General features: G+C 41.3%; 1 protein-coding gene across 4 annotated transcripts in view; it reads right to left on the minus strand.

Annotated features, from left to right (window-relative positions):
• LOC147030596 (uncharacterized) overlaps positions 1 to 16430 on the minus strand; it is a 94301-nt gene extending 77871 nt beyond the window's left edge. For 3 of the 4 annotated variants that reach the window (XM_085874829.1, XM_085874828.1, XM_085874830.1), the window contains exon 1: positions 1543 to 2350. In XM_085874829.1, coding sequence (XP_085730955.1) covers positions 1543 to 1647 — 105 coding nt within the window. In that variant the 5' untranslated portion in view covers positions 1648 to 2350. Of the gene's footprint in view, positions 1 to 1542; positions 2351 to 10241; positions 10433 to 14102; positions 14586 to 14678; positions 14783 to 14884 lie in introns of those variants that run through there. The other variant, XR_015056453.1, reaches the window with a different exon arrangement.
• Positions 16431 to 17119: the final 689 nt, after the last annotated feature.

A 17119-nucleotide genomic window follows, 5' to 3' on the forward strand; every position in this document is an offset into this window, starting at 1 on the left:
CGCCCTTCTGCTCCTGTTCGCGCCTTTAACTCTTTCTCCTTCCAACCTTATTTCCCTTCTCACCCACTAATTCCACATTCCTCCAACCCTCATTTCTCAATTTGGCATGCACCAGCACATACGTAATAAATATATGACCTCATATTTAGCATGAAAAAGAGATTCAGAGTCTGATCTCCATCTCACTTTAGCCTATAACACCCATTTTCACAATGATGTGGTTAATTTAAACCTGCTGGAGATATTCTCCCATGCTAAATCAGCATTAACTAATGTCCCAGTTGTCACCGGTAAGGATTTTATTGGCGAGTTATTTTGCACATGGCAGTTGAGGTGGTTAAGTCAATTTATGGCTCATCAAATGCTCAGACAATTGCCTTATGGAGAAGGTGACAAAAGCTCAGGATTTAATACTCAAAGCAGTGACAGATTAAAGCTTTTTTTCAGAAAATTGAACTTTGTGGTGATCGGTGCAAGTTGTTTGAGGTCGAGTTTCATCCAAACCATTACAGCCACCTTATGTCCCAAACACAAACACAGTAGGCGAGAGAGAGGAAATAGTAATGTTGGCTGTAAATTTTTTTTCTGGGAAAAGAGGAAAGTCAGGAAAGAAAAGGTTAACGTTTTGCAGCAAATGTTTCCTGGTGTTGCAACTTGTAAAACTCATGGAGAATGAAAGCAAGAAACAAAAGTGGTGCTGTCCAGTCTGGGTTCGGGTCTCGCACCGACTGTAAAGTGCCATCCTGATGTTTTGCAGGATGGTGTCGCTTGACGAGGGGGGGTGTTTTAAAAAATGTTTCCACTCCTTTGCGAATGTTAAAGACCTCACCACCTTGTGTCGTTACTCTGGCCAGATTCAAAATTTCTGCTCCATTTTCAAGTGATGCTGCATGTCAGCAGAAATGTTGTGAGGGGCTTGCAGGATGGCGTCGAGGTATGCATGCTCGCTTCTGAGCCGTATAGCCTGGATTTGAATCTCAACCCAGCTATAAACCGTCATCCTGGTGTCTCGCAGGCGGCGCGAGGCATCAGTGTGGGTCGGCCTTCGAATGAACAATCTCGATTACTCGATGAAGGGGACAGAAATGAACGGGACTCCATGCTGGAGACAGACATAAAGAGTTGAATTCCAACTTTAGTTGAGAGCATAATACTGTCAGAGAATTATAACCAAGATTTCTTAACCTGGTGAGTAGTACATGCACTTTTCTGGAGGTTAACCTGGGTTTGAATCTCGGCTAAGCGATAAATCATCACCCCGAGTGTTTTCTCGACAGTGGGAGACATTGATGAGCGCATCGTTCGTCAAAAGACTGGTTGTTAGAGGACGCTACATATCGCAGTGTGTCTTTCACGAAGAGTATACGAGTTATTGCTGGCACTCTGAACAACTTTCAAACTACTGGCACCTTCAGTTGAACGTCAACCCTGACCAGTCTGTTTGTGAAAGACCGACGCCAAAAACTTTCCGACTGACTGACCATACAAGACAGTGGAAATAATTGGGACCTTTAAAGTAGTAGTAGTAGTAATGGTCAGTACCTGAAAGTGAAACTGCTTCGTGCTTTGAGCAATATCCTGAACCCCAGCCTGACAACCTGCGGAAATTCCTGAATGGGTGTGCGCAGGTAGCTCATAATTAGACATAGTTTTCCCATGGCAGTGACGTCAGGTGATCCAGAAGCAGCGTCCAGCCTTGACAGGCAACTAGGTTTTATTCACTTTTCACATCTGCAAAACAAACTCGCGTTCTCTGAATACCCTTTGCACGTTTTGGAATGTTATTCTAAATACGCCGAGGAATGGAATTTATTTCGGCTCTTTCGGTAAATTCCAAACTGCAATAAAATGTAATAAAAATAAAAAAGCTTATATATATATATATTTTTCCTTTCTTCTCTTTGCTTGTTTCATTCCACAGCAAAAGGACTACAAATGTCCACAGTTTATCAGTTTCAATGTGCCCGATCTGGCCAGATCATGGGACGTAGTAACCCAATTGGAATCCTGATTCGTGTCGGATGGGAAACCGTGATAGGAAGCGCTAAAGTTGTCTTTCCTTAAAGTTGGCCATTGTCTGTCGAATCCGAGGAAAAATCATTTCACCATAAAGTGACATGAAAGTTAATGGTGAAAAAATCATTGGATTTGAGGACATCGATATAAAATACGTAAATATCTCTACTGAGATCATTCGATGTGGATCCGACACAGAATGATGGGTCAAACAGCCTCCTACTGCCTTTGGTTCCTTGTACATGGTGGCCAACAAAATAATTATGCTTTCTTTTATTTGCATGGTTTATAAGTTGAAATAACTTTTCACATGTGTTTGTAGAATCAAGGATTATATAAGGACACACAATGGTTTATACAGGATGATGCAATCCCCTCCCCCCCCCCAAAAAAACCTCAACCACCCCATACTGTGAGGGTTGTCCTCCACTTGCTCCGTGAAACTTTATTTTGAACATTGCATCACTTCTCTCATGTTTTCGAACAGACACCGATGTGTAATGACATGGCCACTTGTGCCACAATTTAAGTGCGTGCGACGATGTTCTGTCGGACATTCGAAGAGACGACTGTTTACACAAAGGCCACAAACTCTCATTGTGCCGAGGGCGAAAGTTGTTGAATCGTGTAACTCAAATCAAGAGGATTGAATAACTGAATCCGTCGGTTGGAGAAAGTGCAAAGGTAAACCGATGGTCACACGGGACAAGATATTCAACAAACAAAAAAAATTGCAAAGAATATTGTGCATTGTCGATAAATGTACAATCAAACTTTCGGAATCACATTTGTGAATGGGGTCATCATTCTGTGGACCACACATCATAATATTGTCCGAAACAATATAAAAAGTGCCCGAAACAGCCCAAACCCAAAGGTTTCTGCTCTTAAGAGTTTTAAACAATTTTACTCTGCCCAGAGTTTACTCAAATAGGAAAGTGTATGAATGATAAGCAAAACACACACACACACACACACACACACACACACACACACACACACACACACACACACACACACACACACACACACACACACACACACACACACACACACACACACACACAAACATTGGTGTAAGCTCCTATCCACCATACTTGATAAGCTCGTAACATTGCCACAGCAAACATTTGCTTGGCTTCTTTGGTGCGCCATCTCCTGGTAAAGCGAATAATTATCCCGTGTAAAGCTGGTAAAGTGTCTGTCAGTCTATGATCAAGGAACTCGTTAATTTAAATGGAATTTCACATTTTGAACACTGCAGAACACGATTCCGACATTGTAGAACACAAATCGGCTGCAGTTTTAGCAATACGTTGGCTCTGAATTTGGCCAAATGGTACGGAGCCTTCATCCGTGCGCATGGCAACAGCAGGGTAAAGCAATTGTTTCAGTCAGTCCGTCTGGCAGTCAAAAAATAATAATTTCAAAATCATTCAACAGGGAAACTTGCTGTTTTTAAGTATGTTATAAAGGACACGGATAACATGCACAAGGAACAAATTCAACGTGTAAAATAAGGTGGTGTAAAAGATGGTAAATCACAAATGCATCAATGGCTGTAAACTGCAGAGTCAATGTTTTTTTCTGCAGTCTTTAAAACTTTTTTTTACTTTCTTTTCAATTATATATTTTAAACACTGGAGCATACAAAATCCTGTTGTTTGTGTTTCTAAAAACCTTCAGTTTAGCAGTACTTTGGCAAAATTGTACACCGTCTCGACCAATCAAATTTGCCGCTTGCGTTCTCAGGGCAGGAGAACTTAGAGATTCAAACTGAAAAAGGACATCACCAATAAACGTCTCATTATCGAGTTAAAGCTCCCCTGGAATTGACAGTCTCATACATTAAGGCAGCATGCTTCTGATGAGGTACCGGATAGCCTGGTGTTGGCTTAACAGTTTGGGGAGCTGGCTTATGATCTTAGGATCTTGAGTTGAAGCCCCTGTTTGTTACCTATTGAATTAATATCAGGTGGGTTAACTCAGCCTGCCATCCTTCTGAGGTCGGAAAAATGAGTACCAGCATGATACTAACAGGAGGAATTTCATCAGAGGCATAGCCGTGCCCCCAGAAAATGATGCAGCCAAAGCAGCCACAGACTGCATACGAATAAATAAAAAGTTACCTTACCGGATGACGTTTTGGGGGATTTCTTGCGGCTGTAGGATCCTGATGTTGACAAACTGAAGAGGTATTTTAGAAGGTTAGCCACCTGATTAGCCATCTTCTTGTTAGCCACCTCATTAACTTCCATTATTTCTTCATCAAGGTACTGCGTGACGATTTTTGCAGTCGGGACGAGTATCTTACATTTTTGGGAACTTCAGTTCTCCAACCCATGCATTCATGTTTTGCGTTCTGTTTTTGTCTGTTACGTCCTGATCCATTCAATGTACCAGCTCTTCCGCAAGCCTCAAGTATGCATACAAAAAAAAGAGAAAGAAAGAGGTATGATGACTGTTTACGGTGGTGAATCTCTTTTGTTGATGAAACTTTCAGATAATGCTCTGATTTGCTCCTGGTTTTTCTATAAATTACAGTTGCCTTGCCGAGAGTGTTTATGAAATTCCAAATGATATGCCAAATACTGACTCTCTTCCACAAACAGGCTGGATAACCACCTCCCTCGCTCTCCACACCTGGGTCTACCTTTCTATGATCGTAATAAATGCACGAAAAGTGCCCGACTTGTAGCCTCAGCATGGATCGTTCGATCGTTGCTCGACTCCTGGGACGACAAAGGGCCGGGGTGCAAAACTGCCCCAGGAGCAAATGAATTGTTGAGATACTATGCGGACATTACAGCCATCAGTGAGACACGAATTGTGGATGAAGGCCAGCTCACAGAACATAGTGCCGGCTCCACTTATTTTAATGGAAGGGGAAACCTGCCAAAGAGCTGCAAATCCATGGAATTGATTTTGCAGTGCAGAACTGACTTGCAAATGAGCTACCTGTTGGTATTAGTGAACATCTCGTGTTCATCCACGGGTTCCCGTTCCAGGCGTGGGTGAGGGATGGCGCGGCGAGATGTACGCAGAGGCGTAGCAAAGCAAAGTTCATCAGGGCAGATGGCCTCCCCCCCAAATGGATATGAAGAACAAAGTGAAGGAAACATACATGATACATCTCTGTACAAAGTCCGCTCAGCTATACTAAAAAAGGACCAGATTATCCTTTTGAGGAATTATTACGCCAGATTCATTTAAGATACAACTACATGGAATGAAGTCATCAAGAAAAAAGTATTTGGAAAATTCAAAGCCAATTGTCTTTGACTTCTTAGAAGTGCACCCAATGAGAAATGATTATGACACATACGCTATCCGATTGCAGAAAGATAGGTACAATACGTCAGAGATGCATCCAATGTCAAAGCATTGATACCTAATGAATGATGTGATCCTATATGTGAAAGATGTATGGGACATCAAAAGAACGTGCACAGTGTAGATGACTGTCGGATGGAACAAAGGTTGCAGGTTGATTAATTACAACAAATCTCTTATGACAAGTTACTTTTGAGACACCACACACAACCGGCTTAAAATGGAACATCAATGTGAAACCTCTTGAAGATGTCGTGACTGGTTCGAGTTCAAGAAAGCCTCAGCATGAAACTGAAAGATCTTCCAACAGGGCCCAAAGACACCGTTAGGAAAGTCTGTCCAAATACTACAAGTTTCATTAACGAGTAAAACCAGGACTGGTTAAATGAGAGACAGACAAATCGAAGCACTCGCAGATTGCAAATGTGCTGCATTAACCCATTGGCAAAATGACCCATAATTCCTGGCTTAGAAACGAGGTTCCCACCAGGTACAAGGACACTCGTCTTCAAGCTGTCTCGCCCAGGTTCAAATCCTGACCCAGCTAAGAACTCTCATCCTGGTGTTTCAAAAAGGCAGGGTGACATCAATTTGTGGCCTGTCCCGGAGATGTACATTAAACTGGGCAGCTCATCTGCCAGCATCAGTTGGTGGACGTTAAAGATCCCACGGTGTCCTTAGCGAGTTATCGTCGGCACCATAATCAAATTTCAAATTCCTGCCATAACCAGCATCAGCAGGCCAGCCGAGCCCTCGGCCAATGACCTTTACTGCAGCCTTGTGCAACATATGAAAGAAGAAGAAGATGAGGTACAAGCAAAAGTAAAACAGCTTGTATGCAATATGTAATCAATGAAGCTCTCCCTGTGTTTGGTGAGGACCCAAAAAGCAGGGATATGGTCAATCTTTGACCTCTTTGGTGTAAAGCCAGACTGCTCTGGGCATTGGTGCTCAAGCAGATGGTGGCAAATCCTATCTGAACTAATAAATGTCAGTGTCAGTGTGTGTGTGTGTGTGTGTGTGTGTGTGTGTGGTGTCTCCTCCACAACTCCAAAACCATGAAACCTATTAGCCTGAAACTTTACCTGCAAACTAAGAAAACTTCAAGGAAGTACAAGAGTGAACATTGGGTGTTTGGGTTAATTAAAACACCCCTTTCAAAGAGAATTAATGGCCTTATTTAATTAGAGCTTTCATCAGGCGATCCTCGGTCACCGCTCACTATGGAGTCTTCAGGCATATTCTAGGTAACCTCGCTGTGGTCTGAAGCCGCATGGTTTTTTTTGGCCTGCTCAGCCATGCCTTGACATGGAACTGGCTGCAATGATTTCTTAACGATAAACTTGTCTTTTTCACTTTCCTTAATCATATTATCGAATGTCTAGTGGATTTAAAGTTGAAATCCCCAACCCTATTTTCCCCATTACTGCTGAAGTTTGCAAATTGGTGGTTCACGGATATTTCCAAGAACCTAACCCCACCTTCACCCCCTTCCCTCCCGCAAACGGCAAGGCCCTCCTGTATATAGTTGAACACTCTGCAGGGTTTCCTGTTCTATGAACTCTCATTGATTAGTGTCGTTGATCTACTTTTTTTCGGATTGTGACCCATTTAACAAAAACACCTTTTGGTTCACAACATGAATAATTTTCCTCCCTTTTTCATGATGTGGAGTTTGATGGAAAGATTGTTGAAGAGGACGCTTTCTTATTACACACTATCCATAAATGTTGAAGATCAAGGTCATAAAATGGTCCGAACAAAATATGCTGTCATTGGATTACAGGCCAAGGGTAAGTCATGGGCGATCTGCAAGGATATGCTGGGTGAGGCTTACCCTTGGCGATCACAGATATCAAGTTGTAGCATTGCTCTGCTATTGACTTCAGGAAAAGTCCAGAACAAGCTAATTCATGCAGTGGAATGGAAGATTTTCATTCAGAAACTCAGTGCAGTCTCAGGCCCAATACAGGCACCACGAATAACGTGATCCTTGTTTGGAGCAACACTACAACTTTATACATGCCATGGCCTTCATCGACAGCCTCAACTAATTCAACTTGGTGAACAGGGCAGTCTAGTGGAAAAGCGTTGGCTTTTTTTGGGGTGGAGAGTCAAAGAAGGGGAAGAGCTGGAACACAGAATGGACCAGGACCCAGGACGTAACAAAACTAGAAGGGCACTCGGTAGAGCGCATACCTCCACCATGCAATGCCTGATGCAGTGGAACATATCGAGCCCAATTACTTTTTGAAATATCATGCCGATCTCTCTATATATCACCTATCATGAAATATATATTGTTTTTAGCCCAATCTCTCAATGGCGAAAAATCACTTTTAAAATTAAATAATCCTTGTATCCAGATCCAGATTCTTATCTTCATCAAAATCGAATCAATTTATCCTCGTCACACACTCAACCTGTCCACCAAGTTGCATACGAATCCGTGTACAACTTTTTGAGATATCATGATATATATATATATATATATATATATATATATATATATATATATATATATATATATATATATATCAGTTTAGCCTGATCTCTAAATAGTGAAGAATCACTTTAAAAAATTTCGGATCCAGATTCAGATTTGGATCTTCACCAAAATTGAATCCATTGTTCCTCATCACACACCCAACGGGTCCACCAAGTTTTGTCCAAATCCATCCCCAACTTTTTGAGATATCCTGCACACAAACAGACATAGAAGAAGAAGATGTCATGCAGAGCACGATACTTGCAAAATCCAAAAAACAAAATTTGGCCTAAAAAAAACATAATTGGTGGTTGAATTCAATGACCACATATGCAACTCCTCTTCAAATATCAAGCGAATCAGATGAAAATTGACAATTTTAGAAATTCGGCCTATGTTGACCTTTTGGCCAATGTTGACCTCAAAATAATTGGTGGTTGAATTCAGTGACCTGAAAAATAAATCCTCTTCAAATTTCAAGTCAATGGAATGAAAATTGAGGATTTTACAAATATCACCTTAGTTTTTGACCTTGGGCCTATGTTGACCTTTGGTGTCGGTTGACCTCAAAAATAATTGGCTGTTTGAATTCAGTGACCAAATATGCAACTCCTCTTCAAATGTTAAGTGAATTGGATGAAAATTGACAATTTTAGAAATTTGGTCTTTGTTGACCTTTTGACCTCAAAAACAATAGGCTTCTTCCTACCATGTGGTAAAGTTTTGTGAAGATTGGTTTAAAATTGTGACCTATAGACAAACAAACAAACAGACAGACAGACAGAATAACAAAATCCACTGACCAATATACTTGAAAAAATATTTGACTTTGCAAGTAACAGACAAACGGACAGAGAGGGGTGAAAACAGAACCTCCTTCCACCTTTGGTGGCAGAGGTAATGGAAAGAACAGTAAAAGGAGGGGATGGGGAAAAACACACCAACAGCAGGGTAAAAGGACAAAATGAAGGGCGACGGAGGAGTAAAGGATATGGGAAAGAATGAGAGCAAAGAGAGGACAAAGAAGGTGAACAAGATGGATACAGAAGTAGAAGGGAAAACCGAGGAAGAAGCAGAAATGTAAAAAAAAAAAAACGAGGGTGAGGGAGCGAGGGAAACCCAGTAGCCTGAAAAGAGGTGGGCTGAAGGAGGGTAGAAAAGATCATGGGTATGGATAGGGGATGGTGGTGAACAGCCTTTTTAAAGCACTACAGAGAATAATGAGATTGAACAAACTGCAGAAGTCAATTCCACGAGTGTGTGGGGGAATGTTCTGAAGGTCTTTGGGGGCGCTTAAAATTGTTGACTCAAGACTTCCAAAAAGGTGATGGATACTCTTCTCCCGATTGTGCATTGATAAATAGTAGTGTCACCGGACAGTTGAGGAAATATGACCATTGGTCTCAAAAATATCGAAAGAAATGTTGGCTCAATTTTGACAAATTGGGGGAGATGGTCAGCCATCATTGTATACGGAATGTCGCATACACATGAGGGATATGGGACATTGAAGAGAGTCACTGCCACAATGAAGTCAATCAGAAGTGATCAGAATGCTTAAAATCATCGCCACTACTATAACATATCTGAACATATAGTGGCTCAATAATCTGCATCCTTAGGTACCTTAAAGCTCACCTGCTTTGGTAGTAAACACCATTGGCTCAATACCTAATCACCAACACCATCATTGGACTGACCATCATTCTTGTGTACAACGGATCTTGTCTCCATGACCACAAGTCTACTTTATCGATTTCATTTCGAGTGCAGCCTGTGGGTGCTGGGAGCATGGCTATGTGACTGATGCAGTGCCCCCTGTAGGTTAAAGCAGGAATTTGTTCATGGTGACAGCGATAGCTCACCGACACTTCACGAAGGACACCGTGGGATCTTTAGCATCCACCAACAGATGCTGGCAGACGGGTCGACCGGTTTAACGTCAATCTGATCTCGAGGGACGGCACACATATTGATGAATCACTTTGCCTGTGAAACACTGCGATGACAGTTTATAGTTGGGTCGCGATTCGGACACAGACCGTTTTGAGACTAGTGTGCATACCTCGAAGACATCCTGCCCACCATACACTATTGGTGAAACTCAGATAATGCTCTGATTTGCTGCTGTTATATCATTGTATATTTTTTCTTCTATACATTGCAGTTTCCTTTTGAAGACTGCATATCAATTTTGAATGTATCAACTTCGATTCAAAGTCTTTTAAAAAAACCAATTCCTCTTCGACTACACCTGCATTTTTACAAGTAATTCATCATATTATTGCCTATGGAAATTTCTCATGCACATCTCAACCCAATTAAGCAATTTAAACTTCTTTCAGGCCAATTGACAGACCTCCATTAGGTGACAGGTGGGAAGCCAAAAGTTCAGGACGTTTACCTTTCGTTCTGGTGAAGACGGTTTTGCCTCTCAAACATCAAGGATCGCCAAGTAACTCTCCCTCGAGTAAGGGCCACTTAAGCCTGAGGATGAAAAGGATTTAAGCGACTCCAGTTGCAGCAACAGAACCACTCTTTCACACCATGCAACACATCCTGATGACAGTCTGTGACGACATGGAATGAGCAACACTGCAAAGCATGAGACGGGTATTTGGAACTTAGCCGGGGTCCTATTCCAAAGGAACATTTTCGTCCAGATTTGCAGAAATCTCATTTCACTCTGAACTTCTGTCCTTTACCGAAGGTCTACGGAAGGAAAATTAAAGCATTAGGAAGGATGCAAGGAATACTAAGACAACTGATGAATCCCAGAGATATTGTCCTTAAACTAATGTGATGAACATGCTGGAAGGATTTGAGTCTCAGTTACTCACAATCACTCACTTTTAACTAATTAACTCAGTTTCTTTTCCTTTTTTATTTTAAAGGTATTAAGTATCAGAACAGAATGAGACCAGCTGGGTGTAAGACCCTCGTGTTGACTTTTAAGGGTGGAGACATCCAAATAGCAGTGTGCTCCATAAAGAGTTGCCAGGTCTGAAATTTAGACCTGACTCTCAGCCAGTAGAACTCACAGCGTTCCACAGTGGTCTTTCACTTTGAATGGGATATCAAGCTGGAAATCCTGTCTGTTCTCCTGACACAAGACAGGCCGTTTCTATGGAATCAATGCAAAACTTTCCCATAGAACCCAAATCGCAAAGTAAAGCAAACAATTACGACGCCAATCTACACCAAAACTAACGACGTCAGAACTTCTTCTGCTTTTTGCTGCATGACCATTTGCAAACAATAAATAATCAGAGAAAATTGCAAGAACAAAAATGAAATAAAATAAAAGGCAGCAGCAAAGGTGATGTTGGACAAAAACTAAATGTATGAAAAGAAAAAGCATGAAGTTTGCAGAATGTAAAGGTCGAAAAGTGAGAATAAAGAGTCTGTTGAGCCTTGCCGTTCGTGCTCTGCTTTCGTGTTTGAGTATAAGCCATTGTGGCAGAGAGCAGCACTGCCAGATCGTACAAACCAACTCCAAACCACAAAGGATTTCTCAAAACGAATCGCCTTCACTGCCAGCACTGCAGGAGAGGCTCCATCTTCACTTTTACAAGGGTCGATCGGAAGGAATAATTTATGTGACGTTTAACAAATACAGATGCAAATTTTTTTTTTTTAATTAAAAAAAAAAATCTCACAATGTTCCTCATACGTTAAAAGTGTGCTGTACAAGTACTATGTATATATATATATATATATATATATATATATATATATATATATATATATATATATATATATATATATATATATATATATATATATATATATATATACCTTAGATGGCAACAATGCCTCTTATGATCTTACAGGACCCTTACCATGCTCTTGCTCTCATATAAGTCAATTGTCGCTTATGTTTGATTAAAAAAATTAAACTAAATGTTGGATCGAGGATGATGTTATGGACAAAGGTTAGGGGTAACATTCAGAAGGATAACAGGAAATACTGAAAAGGCCGAATAGATTAAAAAAAAAAAAACCCCAAAAACACACACACACACACACACACACACACACACACACACACACACACACACACACACACACACACACACACACACACACACACACACACACACACACACACACACACACCGTTATGTTTGTATCACTAAACTTATGCACATATGCAGATAGCTTCATGAGTTTATTGTTTTGACTCAACATTTAAAATAATTAATTAAATTAAAAGCACATACCATTGTATCTACCCCTCAATGTAAACTACATAAAATGTAACATGTCACAGCTCAGGTGAGACAAAGTCTATAGAGATCTCTTGAAGGGGGATTAGTAAACCATTTGGGGTTTTATGGTCCCACAGTGACAATGGCCGGCACATCGGATCCACGTTTCACAATAATGTTTCTTAGGAGGTTCTGCTGCCAAAACAACAACCCATTGGATGTGAGAGCGCACTATCATCACTGCAGAAATCAAACGGCCCTGCCAACATCCTCTTCTTCAATCCTACACTGACATTATTATTATTATTCCTCACATTAAAATCCATCTCACTTCACTAATTATCACATTGTTTGACCCTCAATTGCAATAGCACTTCGCCATCATCAGCGGTCTTCAGTCAACAACTTTCACCTCCGGGTTACCAACCTCAGCTATACCCCCACCAGGACACTAACCACTGTTAAACATTCCCAAGCCTCTCCACCTTTTTTTACAGCACAAATTCTAGCTTGGCGATGTTTTCCAAAAATCTGAGATGCCTGCATTTGTCGAACATGAACAGGCAACGGCAGAGCAGCAAGGCAACATGTTAGTCATCTGTTGGAGGCTGCTTTCAGGCTTTCTTGAACAATGTCCCAAAAAAATAAAAGTAATAAAACAATTCCATAGACAATCTATTGTCCGCCATTATGTTTAACTTGAAAGCATACATTTCTGAGACGGCAAGCTGGTGTGAGTCTCCTCAACAGGTGGCGATGACAAGAAAGTTTAATGTGGAGGATATATTTGACCGTGGCCTTTTATCTCAAGCCTAATGTTTCAAAGCTCATCAAATAGGATCATAAATTAAATTAACACAGCCGAATCTCCCGCATCCACTGTAACATTATTACGCACGGCCTGTTAAATGCATCTCGTTCTTCTATAAAGGAGGAATTACGGGGCATGCGAGGAACTCGAAATGGAGCCGGAGCCAAGGAAAACTCTTGCGTTCCTCAAGCAATTTCCCATGGCGTTAGCGCTACCCAGGCCTCAATATGGCCTGGACGTTTGCCAAATATACTCACAAGGACCTGCTAAGACCACTAAATCTTTTTGGACTGGGTATTATTTGACAAAAACTGAAGATCGTGAAAACAGTCAGTTGAATATAATGTATTTTTTAATATTAAGAAAACTTTTGCTAGATATTCGTACTCCAATTCTGAGCCACTCAGCACCACTCAAGTCCTTTCTTCCTCCCACTGCTCCAAGTTGGGTCGTGGAAAATAAAAATAAAAAAAAAAGGTCAGCACAGACCCTGTCTGACGTGTGTCTCAACCATCTCCAAATAACGAAAACTGACGGAAACTCAGGTCTTTATACATCCAGATATTTCACTGGACTTTGAGCAACTTGGAGCAGTTGGAGCCAGAAAAGTAAATCAATCAGAGGTATTATCAAGTGATTTTTCTTGTTAGGGAGGGAAAACCAAATCAGGTTCCGTTAACACCACATGTAAGAAAAGAATGAAGGGAATCAAAGTGAATGGTGCATTTCGATGACCTGTGTGTTTGGAAATATAACAGCTGTACCAACTAGGAAGCATCATGGGCTCCTGCCAGCATCTCAATGACAATAAAGAATGCTTGTGTAACATGGAAACTCAGGCCATCACAATCAAATCCTGTCAAGTTCGATATTAATCCGAGCCGGTGTCTCCAATAACCCCGCGCTGGCTGGCATTGAGCACACATCATTATCTTATGTTATCTTCAAATACTTCCATGTAATGATCAATTTGACATTTCTATGCCAATCTACCTTTGCAGCTTTTGCTTATTTTTTTTTTTTTTTTTTGGCAAAGTCTGGCTACTTATGCCAATGCACAAACCCAAGTTTTGAAGATGCATTCTCAATCCGAATGTTTTGTAATTTTAATAATAATAATAAAAATTGTCGGCCTCAAAGTAGAATTATTGTGTGATTTTCCATATCTTAACCAAAGTTTGCAGAAAGTAAATTAGATCGTATTGAATAGATTCCAATCGATAAATTACAGATTTGTACTTACCAATCAACAAGAAGAGTCTCCAACTATGTTGGGAAGAGCCATCTCATTCGCTGCCATCTTGATTCGAAGCACATTCATCCATTCGTATGCAGCACGTGGCTGCTGGTGTGCATAATTTCTGGGAAGGCGGTTGTGCCGCTGATGCGGTTCCCCTTGTATGTTAGAGCAGGAATATTGGAATTTGTTGAGGGTAGTGGTGGTAATGCTCATTTTTGCTGACCGATGCTTGCAGCTGGGACACCCAGCTTAATGTCAATCCAATGAATGGCAGACAGGTTGTTGCATTGCCCTGTATGTGAACCACCAGGATGATAGTTTATAGCTGGGTCAAGATTTGAAACCAGGTAGGCCAGCTCAAAGATGAATGCACATACCTCCGAGCAATTCTGCCAAGGTATGTATGCAAATGATAGCTCCTCCAACTTGCATATGCATCACTAAATGCAAATGATGGATTGCCTCTGGCCATGGATGGATGGATCTCTGCAAGGACAATGACCGGGGCGTTTAACAGCTCCATACCATGTAAGCACGAAGGCTAGAGGTCGACACAAACATGGACGAGTTTCTCCCTACCAGATTCTTCAGCACGTTACGATCACTTCTTCCCCCTTGCCACCAACAATGGCCTGACAGCAAGTCTCATCTGACACGACATTTTAATAATCACCCTTTGGCTGCTGTGGTGACACAAAATTACATGGTATTGGCATGACAAGCAACACGTGGTTGCTAGAATTCCTGTGGCAATAACTGTGATGTGACAAAAATTTATGTCTTACTTGTTTATGTTTCCAACAGCTCATGCGTTTATCTTCGCCCGCTGCCAGAAATGACAGTGAGATGCGGTAGCTGTCGAGCTACCATCGTCATGCTGCTAAAACTTGGAAAAAGTGCTTCAGATTGATGGCATGACAGCATCATTTTGGAGATCTGGTTATTATTCTATACCCAGATTAACATTTGATTGTGCAATAACCAATATGTCTACATCATCTTGTATGGTCCTTCAGGGTGGTGCTGAGATAGTGCACTTACCTTTGAGCTGTCGAGTCTGTGTTTGATTCCTGGCCCAACCGTAATTTGTGTTTCGCAGGTTGGGCGTTGCATCACAAAGTACACCATCCCTCGGATGACCTTAAACCAGGTATTCTGTCTGCCAGCAGATGTAAGAGAAACCACAGTGTCCTTCATGAAGCATAGACAAGTTATTGCCAGCACCCTGAACAAATTCAAAATTCTTGCCCTCACCTGTACAGGTTTTACTGCATCAGCAGTAAAGCACGCCCCTCTCCTCCAGAAATGGCGCAACCTGCGGGACGAACTTGTCATCGCCTCTTGGCTCAGTATGCATATACCATATAATTTTTATATAGCATTAGCAAAATATTTTAACTACTTTAAATTCTTATTTCTACATTAAGTGACATCAAGTCCTTAGCCACGATCTTCTTGGACGAACACCAAAGCAAAAGGAGGATGTAGAGGCAGAAATATATACCAATAAATATCATTGCATGTGCTTCAGTCCATCCGTCCTCCACAACTCCAAAACCATGAAACCTAGCGGACCCAAACTTTGCGTGCACACCAAAGGAACTCCAAGGTAGTGCATGAAAGAAAATTGGGTGTTTGGGTTAATTTAAACAACCCTGTTGAAGATAATTTAGGATTTTAGGAGGTGCTCATCACGAAAAACAAAAATTATCCTTACAAAGATGGGGGCATCCCATCTTGGTCAGCCCTGTCAGCTCGCAAGAGTCTTAAGCCACCATTTTCCTTTTGGCCTGTTCAACAATACCTTGACTTGGAACAGGATGCAACGATTTCTTAACAATGAAGTCCCCACCCCCACCCCCACCCTCTCTTTCTTCACTCATCATCGAATGCTTGATCATCAAAGCTACGAATCACTGGATACATTGCAATGTTTATAAACACCCAGAGACGTCAGCGTTTGTGGCTTTATTTTATTTCCACACATGCCGTAACCTCGATGATCTCTTAATCTCAGCTGAATTTCAAAATTTAAAATTCTTCATTGACTTCAGGAGTAGTTCGGGCTGCTAAAAAAAATTTTCAAAGTGTAAATTTGTTCAATTGATTGGTGATCGCAAATTGCTTGCCAGGCCTGCCATTCATCAACTGTATCGTTGGAGTGCTTGCAGTCCACAATATTCATATTCACACTGTCATTGAATATATAGGTCTACTTGAACAAAGTTCAGGGCCCCTTCCCCTAACTTTCACCGTGTGGTGGCTCAGGCAGTGTTTCGCTCGCTGAAAATGTGAAATTATATTTTACACCACCTTTCTCCTTTTTGTACGATCTTCTTTCATTATACAGCCCATCACTCTGGCATAGATCAGTAGATATACATGTATAATATATAATTATATATATAAATGTAAATATCCATATATATATATATATATATATATATATATATATGAATATATATATATATATATATATATATATATATATATATATATATATATAATAATGTTTCATTTGAGTGCTTGCTTGAGTGGTTAAGCTTCAACGCTCTTGCAGCTTCAATGGCAATACGGCGGCTAGGTTCTCCATGAGGGCATCTCCAGAGTTAGGAAGGAAAAATAAATTAGATGATTCAAATGAGTAAAAAATGTTTTCAGTTGTTACAAAGCAATACAATGAATTGCCACATCATGGAGGATAGCGGAGAGGTTCGATAGCCGAGGGTCCTTGTCCCTCTTTCCCTCCCTCCATCCCTGTCCTGTTCCCCTCAATCCGTCCCCGTGCCCTCCCTCCGTCCCCGTCCTCATGCCCTCCCTCTGTCCCCATCCTCGTGTCCTCCCTCCGTCTGTCCATCCGTCCCCATTCCCCTCCCTCCTTCCATCTGTCCATCCGTCCCTATTCCCCTCCGTCTGTCTGTCCATCCGTCCCCATCCCCCTCCCTCCATCTGTCTGTCTGTCCATCCGTCCTCCTTCCCCCTCTGTCCTCTTCCCCTCCCTTCGTCCCGGTTCTCTTCCC

The sequence above is a fragment of the Eptatretus burgeri genome, chromosome 3 (genome assembly GCF_056783735.1).
Source record: "Eptatretus burgeri isolate ZD-2024b chromosome 3, Ebu_testis_v1, whole genome shotgun sequence".
NCBI classification, from domain to species: domain Eukaryota; kingdom Metazoa; phylum Chordata; class Myxini; order Myxiniformes; family Myxinidae; genus Eptatretus; species Eptatretus burgeri.